Below are 14,912 nucleotides of genomic sequence, written 5' to 3' on the forward strand. Positions count from 1 at the left end.
CTCTCGGTGTTTATATATATCTTAGCAATTAATAAACAGGAGAAGACTGATTACAACTTTTCCTGTGTGGGAAGGGGAGACCAAGACAGAAAAACAGGATAAGAAAAGGAGTTCTTGGTCTCATTAGTTTCTGAGCATTTGCTGTGAAATAGACTTGTTCCGCAAAGCAAGTCAAGGGAAGTGACATTACAGAGGTTCATATAGCCTTTTGTTGCTTAGTTAATTATAACTGATTTTCATTCACCTAGTTCTCTACCACCAGTCTCCTACTAATTTCCCTGTCTTTGAGTACGTTTTCTTTGGGTTTTTTGCAGGTCAGAATTAGCTTCCTGCTGTGATGCAGTTCACAATTTTATTGCTTCTCAAAACAACACCCCACTGGGAAGTAACATGAGTTACGAAGTGGACAGTAAAAAGACCATCCTCATTACAGAGGACATTTTTAAGATGCTGCCTGTGGTAAGAACTGTGTCTTTACCTGCTATTATAATTGCAGTATCACATATATTTTGGGTTAGTAATAGAGCTGCTTTGTTTGATTCCTCTGGAAGAGACCCTTCATCCCCTGTATGCACTTCTTCATTCACCTTGTAAGACCTTTTTTTCGCCTGCAGTGGTGGAGTCATGGACAAGGTATGATAGATCAGATTGTAGGTGGAGTTGCTACAGCACACAAGTTGCAGCTTGGCTTGGCAGCCAGCTGAATTCAGGAGTGAATCCTCTAAGAACATTTGCCTTGCTTTTCTTGTTCCCATTTTCCAAGGCATTTTGGTCTGGAGCAACATTTCATGTTCCTTGTATTCCCATGCCATTTTTGGTGCAGGCTTGGGCATATAACTTATGAAAGCTATTTTGGTGGTAAACCTGATACAGAATGGAAAACAAGACAGGACAATATTTCAGTTGGAAGGGACCTACAACGATCATCTCATCCAACTGCCTGACCAGTTCAGGGCTGAACAAAAGTTAAAGCATGTTATTTAGGGCATTGTCCAAATGCCTCTTAAACACTGACAGGCTTGGGGCATCGACTGCCTCTGTAGGAAGCCCGTTCCAGTGTTTGACCACCCTTTGAGTAAAGAAATGCTTCCTAATGTCCAGTCTAAACCTCCCCTCATGCAGCTTTGAACCATTCCCACGTGTCCTATTACTGGATACCAGTGAGCAGAGCTCAGCACCTCCCTCTCTGCTTCCCCTCCTGAGGAGGCTGTAGGGGGCAATGAGGTTGCCCCTCAGCCTCCTTTTCTCCAAACTAGACAAGCCCAAAGTCCTTAGCCGCTCCTCAGGGCATTCCTTCCAGCCCTTTCACCAGTTTTGTTGCCCATGGGGGTGGGGCCTTTGCAGCCAGAAACACAAGTTGAGCAAAAGAATCAGACTTTGTAGCTCAGGACTTATAATAGGACGTATAAGCTCTGGAGACCAGACAGAGTGGCACAGAGATGTACTTAATTTCTCGAAAGTAAGAGCACATGGGAACCCACTTACCCATCTCTGTCATTCTTGATTTGTGAGATCCCAGCTACCATGAGCCTACTCCTTTCTAATGCTGCTGCGAATCACTAAAAACTTCATTGCAAAAGAGGTTACGGTGGTTCCAAATTTAAACCGAACAAAAGGAAAAAGTAGTATGTTTTAGGTGCATATATATTTGCTGAGCTCGCCGGAGTTGTCTGTCCTTTGTGCTCTACTGTTCAGAATTGAACAAAATATTTGAACATGTTGTTTTGTAATATATTGCCAGGCAACATGTCTGCCTCTTTCCCCACACTTTTTGCCTTATTCATAGCAGTGTCCCTTCCTGCTTCTCTTTGGGCAAGCTGAGGAGAGAAGGAGGAAGGATAACACTTTGGGTAAGCAAGTTTTGACTCAATTTTACAAGTGGTCTCAGCTTCCACAGTCAAAGTAGCCTAGCTGGTGGCCTCTCTGATGAATGTCAGTGCTCCCACAGCAGGAGGGGCTGAACAAGATGTATGAGATGTTTCTGAGACCCTAGGATAACAGCCAGTATATTAATGTCAACTGAAATAGCCAACAGTTTACATTCATTTGCTAGATTGTCGTCTGTGCTGTTTCACAAGTGGATGCGCTTAGCTCCCATTCAGCTCTCCCTCTGTAAGACGGCAACCTCTGACAAAAAGAGGAGTAGAGAGGGTAAACAGCCAGAAACAGTAGCCTCTTCAGTTAGCCATCACATTCACCAGGAGTTAAGCCAGGGCACATGATTATCCTTTACAGCATCTTCAGGTTCCCCTAAATTCATTATTTTACATCAAATGTAATTGCCTGATGACAAAGTAATGAGCATTTACAAATTACCTTCTATTAGCTGACAAAGTCGATGACTGTGATAAAGCCCAGTCCGTGACAATGCAAAGGAAAATGGGTAAATTTAAACTACCTTCAGTACAAGCTTGGCTTGTCAAGGATTCAGTCCACTGCTAGATAATTTTTCTGTTAAGTGTATTTAAAAGGTATTCATGCAGTTTTAACAATCCAGTGTTATTCCCTCAAAGTACTGATAACAGAAGTAGCAGTTCTCAGTCTGTTTGTGCCTATTTTTGGCTCTTGGCTGTCCAGGCCTGGCAATCCTGTCTGCTAAATGGTGAATGCTTTCACTGGGATTTACCGGAATAAACCTGCAAGGACAAATGACTGAAGACGCAAAGAAACAATCAAAAGATTTACAAGGCATTTGCTGTGTCTTTTTGTTTGTTTGCAGTCCTCTCCTCTTTCAGCCTATCCCTTCAAGACCTGTGCCGTGGTTGGAAATGGAGGCATTCTGAAAAACTCCAGCTGCGGAGCTGAAATCGATCGTTCTGATTTTGTGTTTAGGTAAGAGCTGCTTCGTCTAACCAAGGGTGTCAAATGTTTCTAAAAGCTTGGCGGGCTTGGAAGCATGCCAATGCCAGTTTGTAGCAACGAGGAAGGACCCTGACAATCCTTTATTTCTTCCTCTCTAAGGATACTCCTTCTGCTCTGTAGATTTCAGAACGCTGCTTCCTTAGATCATACATGGATACATGTATGATCTATGACTGCAAAGATACCTTGCCAGTGATGTGAAATGTGATTATCTGAGAACCTGAAATTTCTCTTCATTTAACATTCTTTAGGGGAGGGAACTCTTTTTTTTTTTTTTTTTTTTTTTTTTTTAAATTGGGAGAAGAGAATAAAGAAAACCCTGAAATTGAAATAAGAAAGCCTGATATTAAATGTCACGTTTACCTTTACCTCTGGTTTAACAAGTGGTGTACTTAGCCTAAGGCTGGCTCACAAATGCAGTTATTTAACTGCCCTGGTATCTGTCTCACCTTCTGTTAGCCATCTAAAAAATTAGGCATCTAATTTAAGTAGTTTTTTTCAGCTCCCTCTATAGATTGTGGGGAAACCCAGGCATACTCAGAGTGTAATTTGGCCTGCTCTCTCAGCGCGTGACTCACACTTTGTAGTTCCTGCAAGGGAACAGACTAACCAAGTGAAGGTTCTTCTCTCAGTGATGTCCAATCACACAGTCAGATGGATTTTGTTTCCATTCCCGTTTTTGACTAATAATTGGGCTTTTCAAATTAAAAAAAAAAAAAGTCTTTCCAGTTAGATAATAGTCTTAATAAAAATCTGCGTGCTAACATGCTAAACTTACGGAGTGACTGACTTTAAAAAAATGCTTCCTTTACCTTTCACAGAAACCACTGTTTCTGCAATTGGGCAAGTTATACTGGTGGTGTCTCATGAAGCAGCTGTCAACATTACTGTGCAAGCTGAGGGACTGGTGTCAATCAGACGGTTTTAAAACAGAAAATAACGGAAGGCTTTCAGAAGAAATGCATTGTTTAGGCAAGAGGAGCAATATTTCCTAGCAGACAACATAGGATATTCATAGACTGGCTCATTCTGGGATTTTAACTTTGCTCCTGATTTGTGAGATGATTTATGAAAATGAGCTCTCTGTGCCCTATTTTAACCATCTGTACAGCAGATTAAATATTTTTACTAGAAGTGCTGTAAGCCTTATTTAATATTTGTAAAGTGCTTAGAGATCCCTGGGAGCTGACGTGAAAGTGTCATTGCACAAGAGAGGAATTTGCAAATAATAACTGTAAAGCATTTCTGGTGCGCATCTGTTTAAGTAAATGGTTCTCAATTTCAGGTGTAACCTCCCTCCAACCACGGGAAGCATTAGCAAAGATGTTGGCAATAAAACAAACCTTGTGACTGTTAATCCGAGTATCATAGCTCAGAAGTAAGTACTACTGCAAATCTCTTTCTGTGCAATATTGTATAATTGTTTGACATTATTTAGATTTTGTTGGAAATCCGTTGGGATACCAGCATAGAGAGCAGTGCATGCAGATTACTTCATTAAGCCTTAGTTCCCATATAAAATATGTACCAGTCTAAATGGAAATCTGTTAAACCTGGCCTTTTTTGTAGCAGAAAGGAGTCAGCAATACCCAGATTAGCAAGTGCCTTGGTTGGCACCAGTCCACAATTTATGACAGGGTAAAACTGATGATTGCAAGCCCAAGCCTCTTTCCCCCCATGACCCCCGATGTAAGAAAGGAATTCTAATCATAATTGAGGAAAGCTTGTAAATGTGTGTCTGACTCTGTCAGAAGGACTGTAAGCACATGTTCTTAAGTAAAGTGCTTAGAGGCTGTTCTGATGAAGGCTGTTTCCTGAATGGAGGCCCAATTTCTGTAATCCATTTTCTCCATCCATACAAAAGCTGCTCACAGACCCTTTTCTCAGCAAAGTTTTGTTTGGTTTTTTTTTTCACCTCCTTGATGAAAAGAAAATCTAATAAGGCCAGGCTGACTAATCTGACATCTTCAGCAGGCTGGAACTTCAGTTTATCTATGAAAAGGACTGCTGTGGCATGTTATTTACTGCTTACTGATCTTACTGGATCTTATTGTCTGTCATATCTGTATTTGTCAAATAGACAACATCAGGCAGAGCTTTTTTTCCCTTTAAAGGAAGACGGAAGTACAGTGAGCACAGAAATAACTAACAGACATTTGTCATTGGTTCAAGGGTAGAACTTGATTTTTTGCAATGGGTACTAACTACCTTGATGCTTTCTCCGCCCTTTTGGACTTAAATGAAGATGAATTATTGCTTGCCCAATAATAGATTCAGCTCATCAATGTTAGTGGGGCTCCACACGAATATGAGGAAGGAAAACTTTGCCCAGTGACTCAGCATCATTGGTGACTACTGCCCTGATTTGTCTGGGCTTGATCAAAGTGTTCTGCCACACCTGCACTGATTTTTTAGCCAAATTAAGCCACATCAGGGTTAACAGGAGTTACACTGAAGGGAACAGGAGCTAAACCTGTGTGAGGATGAAATGAGATTATGAGAGGAGTTTGGGATTTTAAAAAATTAATTAATTAAATATTCAGAGAACACTGTAAATGCTTTTGAAGGAGGAGCAGGAGGTAACTTGGCACCATTTAGAACTAAGTTTGTTTCTTCTCTCAGAAGAGCTCTTCTGACTTCGTTCACTTTAATTCTGTATTTGGGTACTGGGTTAGTCTGATGTTACTATTGTTAAGGTTGATCAGCTTTTGAACTCTGTCTGTGAGGGTGTACAATGAACTGTGAATGTCAGGGTGTAGGTGAACTCTCTTGGAGGAAAGAAGCGCGGTTCTTATGTGTCCTAGTGGAGCTGGGCCACATTGCCCCTTACAGAGGCAGAGCTGGAAAGGAAAACAAGACGAGGCTGAGTTGTTCAGGCTTCTAGCTAAGGAAGAACAGAGATCTGAATTCTGTCTTGAAGGCTCTTTATGTACTTTACACAGAGCAGAAGTAGAGAAAATTCTTGGAGCAGAGGCCAGAAGTTCACCCTTCATCCACTCTTCCCAGACATAGGTTCAGGTGTTTCTTGCTTGTTTTGGCAGTGCAACTCTTGCATGCGCAGGGACCCAGGATCAACAGGAGAGGCTGAGTCCCTCTTATTCATTTTGTTTCAGAGTTTTGCAGTAATGGCGCTTTTCTGGGAAGCAAAAGCTGTAAGTTTAAACCGCTTCAGGCTGAGAAGGGATGTATCACTCGTTGCATGAGTTCAGTTGTGCAAGAGGTAACTGGTAACTCCTCTGTGAGGGTTTTGGATGGAAATGGCAGTGGCTGCCGTCCTCCCTCTTGAAGTGCTGCATGAGAAGAGGGAGGGCTTGAACCTAATCAACTTGTGAAGAGAAATGAAACCAAGTTTTCCAGTTTCTGCTGGAGCCATTTGTGAAAAGTGGCCTCTGGTAGCCATTACAAGGTGAAAATACGCTGCTCAGATAGACAACTACCTACAAAAGAGGACTCAGTGTTTTGAATCCCAAAGAGGGTGCACGCACCTTGTGTTCAGGTGATGCAGACAACTCAGACCTGTAGAGGAAATGAGTTGAGTGACCCCCTCGTGTCTTGTGTCACTTCTTGGATAACTCTGAAAGTTCACTATTCAATATTTGGGAGCACGGAATTATCCAGTGGTGAGAACTAAGTCTCTTTGCTGGTTGTTGGGGAACCAGAGCATCTGAGGATAAATCCTCTTCATTTGTGAAGTTAGATCTCTACCTCTACGTTTTTACAGATCTCCATGTGTTCCCTTTGTATTGGAAGGAGATAGACATGCCAATGTTTTCAGCTGTTTTAAAAGCATATCAAAATCAGCTAAGATCCTGAAAAACTTGAATGCACACTAAACTTTAACACTCCAAGACATGCATGCTTGTATTTCCACACAGGGCAAACACACAGATTTTAAAGGGAGGTTATTGTATACCTATTGAGGTAAGATACACATTTCACAAACGCATTCAATACATATCATGGTGCATGTATTTTTAAACAGAGAAAGTATAAATACAATTTTTTTTTGCTTTCTCCTGTGAAATTTCTTGAATCGATCAATTATATAAACAGGACCTGGTCTCATTAGTAGTGAATTTGATCTGCTTCAGTAGCTCCTGTTTTTCCAGTTCAATCCTATGAAGTGTGTTCTTTTACAATAAAGCCAGATTTTCATAACTGCACATATGACAACGTACAACAGGTTGGTATAAATTTGCAATGTAGACAGGCTGAACTGGTGCAGCAGAGTTCATAACTCATATATGCCAGTGCAGTTGTGCTGTTTTGGTGTGTAATATATTCATATCAATGTACATTCCATTCATTCTTTTCCTAAAATACTGTACTTTGCAGATACAACAAACTAAATGAAAAGAAGACAGAATTTCTGGAGAACATTGCAGTCTATGGAGATGCTTTCCTTTTACTACCAGCATTTTCCTTCAGAAGCAACACGGCCACTTCTTTTAAAGTATATCACACTCTACAAGAGTTCAAAGCAACCCAAAGGGCAATATTTTTTCACCCCACCTATCTGAAAAGTCTTGCCCAGTTCTGGAGAACTAAAGGTGTGAAAGCTTACCGGTTGTCGTCTGGTTTTATGATCACTAGTGCTGCTCTTGAGCTGTGTGAGAATGTGAAGCTCTATGGCTTCTGGCCTTTCTCAAAATCCACAGATAAGATGCCAATCAGCCACCACTATTACGACAACCAGCTGCCTAAACCAGGTTTCCATGCAATGCCCAAAGAATACAACCAGATCCTTCAGCTTCACAGCAAAGGCATTTTGAAGTTGCAGTTTGGTAAATGTGAATCAGACTAAAAAGGTAGGTCACATTCTTGCCACGTACAATGTCTTCATTTAAGTAATGTGTCAAGGGACAACTTGCATTATGAACAGTGTGGGTCTGTTCTTCCTTAGAGAGACATTTCTACCTTACAGTCAATGAAAGTTGTGTTCATAAATAAGAGAAAGGCTGGAGTTTTCTGAATAAGTGTAATGTACCACAGAGTTTAGAAATGTTTTCTAATTGTGAACTTTAGATGGGGAGCGTAGCTACATATGCATTATCACCGTAGTTCACAGTCAGTAGTGTCTCCTCATCTCAGATACGTGTCACTACCAACCTATGTTTGGTTTGGTATCAGTTCCCACGAACTGGCCTCCCTTGTGAATTGCTTTATTAAAGGCAGTCACATACTATGATCTACAAGAGAAGACGCCTGATCTCGGCACAGAGTGGTACAGAGGCCAAAGTAAGGATTAAGATTGCCCCATGCAGGACTAGCATGCATGTGCGCCTGTGTTCCCTCTTGTAGGTAAAGATAAGTTCAGAGCAGCATGCTCTCGCAGCCCTGGGCTGCACAACAGCTTGTGGACAGCAGTGAGGACGCTGCCATACACTACAGCAGATCTTGCTGAGCATTTTACCTTAAGGCAGCTCAGAATCTGGGAGCTAGAAATATAGGATGAAGTGTCATTCCCTTTCCTTTGTCCTTTGTAACTGTCCCATCCCCTTTGGACCTCTACCGTCTGTGTATTGCCTCAGAGAAATGCAGCGCAGAGTCTGGCCTCTGACCTTGAGCCAATTTACTGCGTACAGGTTATGGATGACTTTGAAAAGATTTGTCTGCATGTTTTCAATCTTGATTTGCCCTGTTGACAAACTAAGACCTATTTGTATAAATACTTCTTTATCTTTTAAGCTAACTCAGAAATTCCCCAGCTCACAGTACTGTTGTCAGGTTTACCTTTCACACAATGCCATTTTTCTGGGGGGTTCAAGTTAATGTAACAGTAAGTGAAATGTATGGTAGAACTACCATTGTATGCAATATGCTTTAATTGGACTGAGGTAATCTCATGACTTTGTTACTCAAGTTAAATAAATCAAAATAGCGTCATCTTGTTCAAGCCAGAAATGTTAAGTTCAAAAGCTAAGGGCTTGTCTTCTGGCTAGGTTCTGAAATGTATTTGAAAATATCCTCTGACGGTATTTAGAAAACGTGCTATCAAAGATACATTCACACTTGGGTCATTGTCAGAGACTGTTAAGTTGTAAACTAGCAGATTGCAGTACCAAGAAGGCACAATTTTATTCAGTTTCAGTTTATTTGAAGAAATAAATAGAAAAATAAACTGCTTTTGTATATTATTAGAATAATATAAAACATGTGAGAAGGGACCTAAAAGCCATCTAGGGAATCCATTCTCCTAGTCCATGGCAGGAGATTACCTAGGAGGCGGTGTACGTGTATGCAGTTTCATGTGGCTTGTAAAAAGTTGCAGCATATTGGAAAGGTTAAGAAAGGCATAATGTAGTTTTCTTAGTGGCTAAGCTGTTTATATCCAGCAGTTTCCATTACATTTATTCTTCCTATAATATAAAGCGCTGGAGAAATACCATGTAATTTTAATTGTAGTAACTACACCAGCTAAGAAAATGAAAGGCAGCTCTTTATGAATATTTAGTCTAGAGAGAAGCAGATAGAAGCCAGAAAAATGTTTAAGCATCTGTATGGGTTAATTAAACACTGTCTGTGCTTGACAGACTGAAAATCACTTCTGTGGCCAAATTTGCAAAATAAGCTGTAAAGAAAAAAAAACAAAACAGAAGGATAAGTTGTGCTGCCCTCAGATTTTTCTCCAGTACGTTAATCACTTATATTTACAAAGAGAAAAGTTATCCCTTTAAAACCAAAGAAATTAAATGCTTTCAGTATTAGCTACCATTCTGCTACTATTATCAACTATTAGAGACAATTGAAATTCTGTAATGAGTATATTTCACTGAAGATGAGCTTTTCTAAAAATTGAACGATCTTCTTTCTCTTTTTGATTTCCCTTTTATGTTCTTCTTCCTGCTGCACGCGCTTCCCTCTTAGTGGGTAGCTGAAGGGTCCTTCGGCCACTGGGTGCCCACAGAAGTCTCACACATTGCTGGGACGCAGAAGTTTGCTGCTCTAAATAAGAAGTGAAGGAAGCTGCTCTGCTGCAAGCACCACTATTGCAAGCAGTAGCAGGCTCTGGAGTAGTACAGGGAGAGTATAACTGCATCCCAATGAATCATATTGGCAGTATTGCTCTTAAACACCATCCTTGCCATTGTAAAGATGAACTTTTCTCATTAGATAGAGAGAACTGTCAGATACGAGAGCCCTGTAGAGCTAATGCTGAACAATGCAGGAAACTCCATCTCCCTTAGTGTCCGCGCCTGCACCTTTATGATTACGCTCAACAGATATGTACCTGTCTTCGCTAAAGTAGATGCATACCTATCACAGATGGTAAAATGGAAAATGAGACATCAGCAAAATCTTAAAATGTAATTAAAATAATGATCTTTATTATTTTGTATTAAATTACCAAATCATTTTTGCTATGGCCGTGCAGCCGAAAGAAGTCTTGTTTGCTCGTTGGTTTAACCTGATAAGCCTGAAGGGCATGTCATTAGCTTCAAGTAAACAGAGGTTCAAGGAGGGGAAATGGCCTGATTCATATTTAAAAATAGACAGAAAAATCAGATTAGAAAAATGGTCAGATGATAAATTAATCGGACTGGCAAAAATTTGATTGCCCAGAAGCCTGGTTAACATGCAAATTTTGTCTGACCAAGAATCCATCAGGTTTTCTGTTTGCTAGAAAGAGACAGCAGGGAAGACGAATGTGTGTTGCTTTGACATCCAGCACAGTAACACTAAGCAGCTGCTCTGAAGAGTCATTCAACAGAAAAAAACATGGAAAGAAAGGATGAAACTGAGACTCCCTGAGCGTGGGGAAAAAGTAGTGCTCATTCATCCGAGCAGAAGGACTGAGGGAGGAGAGGCTGAGCAGAGGTGTGCTGGTGGATAGGGAGTAAGAACTGCTGAACCTTTGACTAAGTGTGAGTGTATCTTACCTGGAAAGTAAAAACTGGGTCTGGGCTTTATAATTCCAACCAGATGATTAAAAGCCATCTGTTTCTGACAGAGAGAGCAGCAGTGCAGCCCTCCACTCAAGGTGGAGCTAGCAGGACAGCATCCTGCAAAGCAGGGGGCTGCCTGCTTACTTGCTCAGGAATTAACAAAAAAGGGAATCATTTTGTTCCAAACTCTTGTCAGCATGTGATCTTTTTTTAAATCATGAAAGTTGCTGCAATCCAAATATGTGATAAATACTGTTATAACTAACCTATTTATAAACATAATTGTTATAAAGAACCTATTTATGACAGTAATATGCCAACATGAGCTTAAATTCTGCTGAAATTCTTGTGTGTGCTTGCAGTTTCTCAATGCATCTAGAGAAATATGAGCTGCCCCACAATTCACTTTTAATTACCTTGAGAAAAATGATAACACGTTTTGAAAATAAAGACACCTCTGGATTCCTGTCAGGCAGACAAATTTCAACCTGTCCTTGACTTGGGCAAATATTATCCAGCGTGAAATTATTAGATGTAAACAACATTGAAAGAAAGGTCTTCTGCTTTAGTACCCATGCAGTATAGCTTTTAAGCACACACTTCGCTTATGTGTTCAGCCGCCAACTAAGTTTAAGTGTTAAGAATAATGTCAGTAGTGAAAGACTAGTGGAGATAAGTTGCTTTTGGTTTAGTTAAACCTACCAGAATAGGAAAATATAGATTAAATCAAATTAGAATTTATGTTAGATTTCAAATCAAATGACAAAGTATTTACAGATCTGCAAGGCTTTTGCTTTGTTTTGTTTTGTTTTTCCACAGCAGAACTAGCCTGTTGAAGAAACAGAATAATTTCAATCTCTAACTATTTCAAAATATGACTAAGATAGTATAATGTAGAAAATATCCATATTCAGATTGGCAGTGGATGTGTCCCATAAAGATTCTGGTTAGACCCAGCCTTGATTAGCTTAGGAAGCCTGAAGAAGGTGGTGCAGGTGGGGTAAGTGTGAGCAGTTCTGGGGGTATTCAGGTGAAGGAGTCCTCCTTTAGAAAGAGCAGATGCTCGAGCTAGATCAGGCACTGGCAGTCCAGCTTACCCAGGGGAATTTAGTGAGCCTCTGACGCTGTATAATAAATGTCACAGACTCCCAGTCGGAAATAAGGATGAAAAGCAGATGCGGAAGGTGAAATGCATACACAGAAGGCTAAGCTGTTGGCTTATTTGGACTATTAACAAGCAGTATTCCTACTATAAAAGAAATATCAATAATATATTTTATTGTTTTAATTCCAGGGTGATGATCCTAAGGAGACAATTTGTGTGTATCTCAGCAGCTCGGTGTTGAATTTGATCTGATGTGATTTTGTGCGCGTTAAACTGCATTATTACAATAGAGAAATATTTTACACTTGAGGAGAAAAGGAAGTGATTTTTTCACACAGCGACTGCTACGTTTCTGAATTTTGCGTAATCATTTTTTTAAATACAAGATAATATTTATTCGGGAAATTCTGAAACTCCTGACTATTGGTTTAATTGTAGCAAAGCACAATCTCAGGATGGTGGCAATATGTGACATTCATCACGTTTTGCTTCTTCCGAGTATCATTAAAATATTTTGACGTAAGATCTCTGGTTTTATTAATATCACAAAATACAGGCAATAGTCACTCTATGGTAGCTGCGTGAGTTGGCAGTGAACATTTTCAATTAAGAACTTGATCCTGTAAACACTAGCATTTGTCTGCATGAGAAAGGTGATGAGAAGAGCTACAGACAAGTAATTAACTCAGAGCCGTGTCATTCTTAGTTTGTCCCAGGGTGCACAGATGAAAAAATTCCGCAAGTTAGAGATAGTCAAGTGGTTTATGGGCTTTCATTTTGTGGGCAATAGATAATGCTGTGGATTTAATGGGATCACTCATGTGTTAATTTTGTGAACAATTGTTTGAAGGACCAGAGCTGTATAATTGTTTTTAAACCCCTCTTCTTGCTTGTGTTTCCTTCTAAGGTCCAGTTCAGCTCCAAATGAGGACAGTAAACTAGGTTCCATGCTGCAATCCCCAGAGTCCTGGTAGGGTGTGACTTTGCACACATCCCTGCAATCCCAGCTCTTTGTCTCGGCTGACATATGAGGTGGACCATTCATTAGAAAAATTATAGGTACCAAACCTATATTTCTTCTGTTTCTTTTTCACCTAGCATAGCTTGTATCAATATGTGACTACAGATGAGGAAACTGCACTAAATGATATTAGAAGAATATTCCTCTTGGAATCAACCCCAAGCTTTTTTCCTATACCAGGACATATGAGAAAAGAACCCACATTCACTTAATTTAAAACCCACGCAGTTCTTGTGCTTTAAGTTTCTTTGTGGTCCAGGAATACCTGTGGAACAACATCCTACGACAAGAGAAAGTGAAATATCAACCCGAATCACATTAACATTTACAGGAGCTATGACAAGCAGGTATTGCCCTAGCTATGGCTGCTTGTACGTTATTGCTTATATGTTTTACTGCAGGAAAAGAAACCCAACAAGCAAACAAAAAAACCCAACCCAATAAAAAATTCGTAATAACCAGTTTCTGTTAAAAGACCAGTTTCAGTGGGTTTTTTGAGAGTCTATTGAATGATCAGTTCAAACATAGAGTGTCCTTATCCATCTTTTACAGTCAGATACTATTGGTTATTTTATTCACTAAAACTCCTTTTTCCACTGTAGCATTAAATCCCAAATCAAGTGATTTAAAGGGCATTCAATATTCCACTCATTGAGGATTATATCTGCAAAAAAAATCCTACTTAAATGAATTGAACCTTATAAAATAAGGTTCAAAAAAACTTTTAAACTGATACTTCATAAGAGCACTTCTATATTGTTGTAATATTTGAAAGCTTACCTTGCAGCAGTTTTATAATCACATGAAAAACACTGAAAGTATTAGAGTCAATCATTACGGTTCCAGGTCTGTTAGTTGAGACACATTCAGCATCTTGATCCATTTCCAAGATAATGATATCAGAATCCAATATTCTCCTATCCAAGCAAAAGTGTCCATAAATCCTGGCTGCATATATCAGCAGTAAAGTCAGGTTTTGAAAATATGGTTTTTTTAAAAATAGATAGTGCTTTGCGGCATTGAATGACACCACTAATACACGAGTGGACCTCTGAATATCAGCAGGGCTTTTAACAGAAACAAAGACAGAATTGAGTCAATGGCTACATCTGCGTTACCAGCTGGTAACTGAAAGAGGCGAGCACAAGGGTTTGATTTACTGTGATCTGTTATGGTTCCAGCACCAAACATCTACATTTTGTCTTCACCAGTAGTGATATTTGTGCCAGTTTCTGGCCACAGGCATCTGCTGCTCAAGTGCGGAGAGCTGGCTGCTGCAAGACCCTGCATCCATGTTACAAGTGTTACGGGCGATTGCCTACGGCAAGACCCTACTTATAGAGCACAGACAAATTGGCTCCCAAAAGAGCTCATCCTGTGCCATAAATCACTCACGTAGGCTGTCCCTGAGTGTTTGTAGCTGGAAGCTGTGCAAAGTGATGTCATCGTTCGTTGGGTGATGCGAACAGCCTGGGTTGAGGAGAACCACGTCATATTTCATCCAGAGAGACAGAGGCACCTGTGTTCAGGCAAGGACTGTAACTTACTCCAGTCTAGTGCAGTGCAATGAGATGATCTTGGCTGTGTAGCAGCTACATGGTTTGACTTGGAAAAAATCATACATCTTTTAGAGACGGAGAGGCTCTTGCATTGTATCCAGGACAATTGCAAGTGCTTTGCGTGTACGTAGAGATGATGCAAAGGGTACCATCATCATTGCTCAGATTACATTCAGTGAACTACTCAGCAAGTGGCAAAACCTGGTTGTGTGTAAGTAGAAGGTGTGGAGAGGAGAAAATGAAATTTATTTGCAATGGAGAAGCAACGGTTTTCAAAAGCATTTGTTAGTTAGCATCGTATTGCATTACCTCAGTGAATGAATGTATACAGTGTGCCATGACACACCATAAAGAACTGAAGTTACTGTGTGTCTCTACTTCTTCTGTGCAGCTATGTTATAAATAACACACACTTATTAGTAACTGGAAATGTTATTGGAATACATTTAGAGAGAGGTTTAGCTGAAAAGAAGAAACAT

At 40.1% G+C, this 14,912-nt stretch overlaps 1 protein-coding gene across 2 annotated transcripts in view; it reads left to right on the plus strand.

Annotated features, from left to right (window-relative positions):
• Positions 1–12,376, plus strand: part of ST8SIA6 (ST8 alpha-N-acetyl-neuraminide alpha-2,8-sialyltransferase 6) — a 39,497-nt gene extending 27,121 nt beyond the window's left edge. Inside the window, exons 5-10 of one of the 2 annotated variants that reach the window (XM_074574544.1) lie at positions 315–459; positions 2,720–2,832; positions 4,148–4,240; positions 7,198–7,412; positions 7,521–7,670; positions 12,043–12,376. In XM_074574544.1, the coding sequence (XP_074430645.1) occupies positions 315–459; positions 2,720–2,832; positions 4,148–4,240; positions 7,198–7,412; positions 7,521–7,666 (712 nt within the window). In that variant the 3' untranslated portion in view covers positions 7,667–7,670; positions 12,043–12,376. Of the gene's footprint in view, positions 1–314; positions 460–2,719; positions 2,833–4,147; positions 4,241–7,197; positions 7,671–12,042 lie in introns of both variants that reach the window. The other variant, XM_074574543.1, reaches the window with a different exon arrangement.
• The last annotated feature ends 2,536 nt before the right edge of the window (positions 12,377–14,912 follow it).

The sequence above is a fragment of the Larus michahellis genome, chromosome 2, assembly GCF_964199755.1.
Source record: "Larus michahellis chromosome 2, bLarMic1.1, whole genome shotgun sequence".
Classification (NCBI taxonomy): Eukaryota; Metazoa; Chordata; class Aves; order Charadriiformes; family Laridae; genus Larus; species Larus michahellis.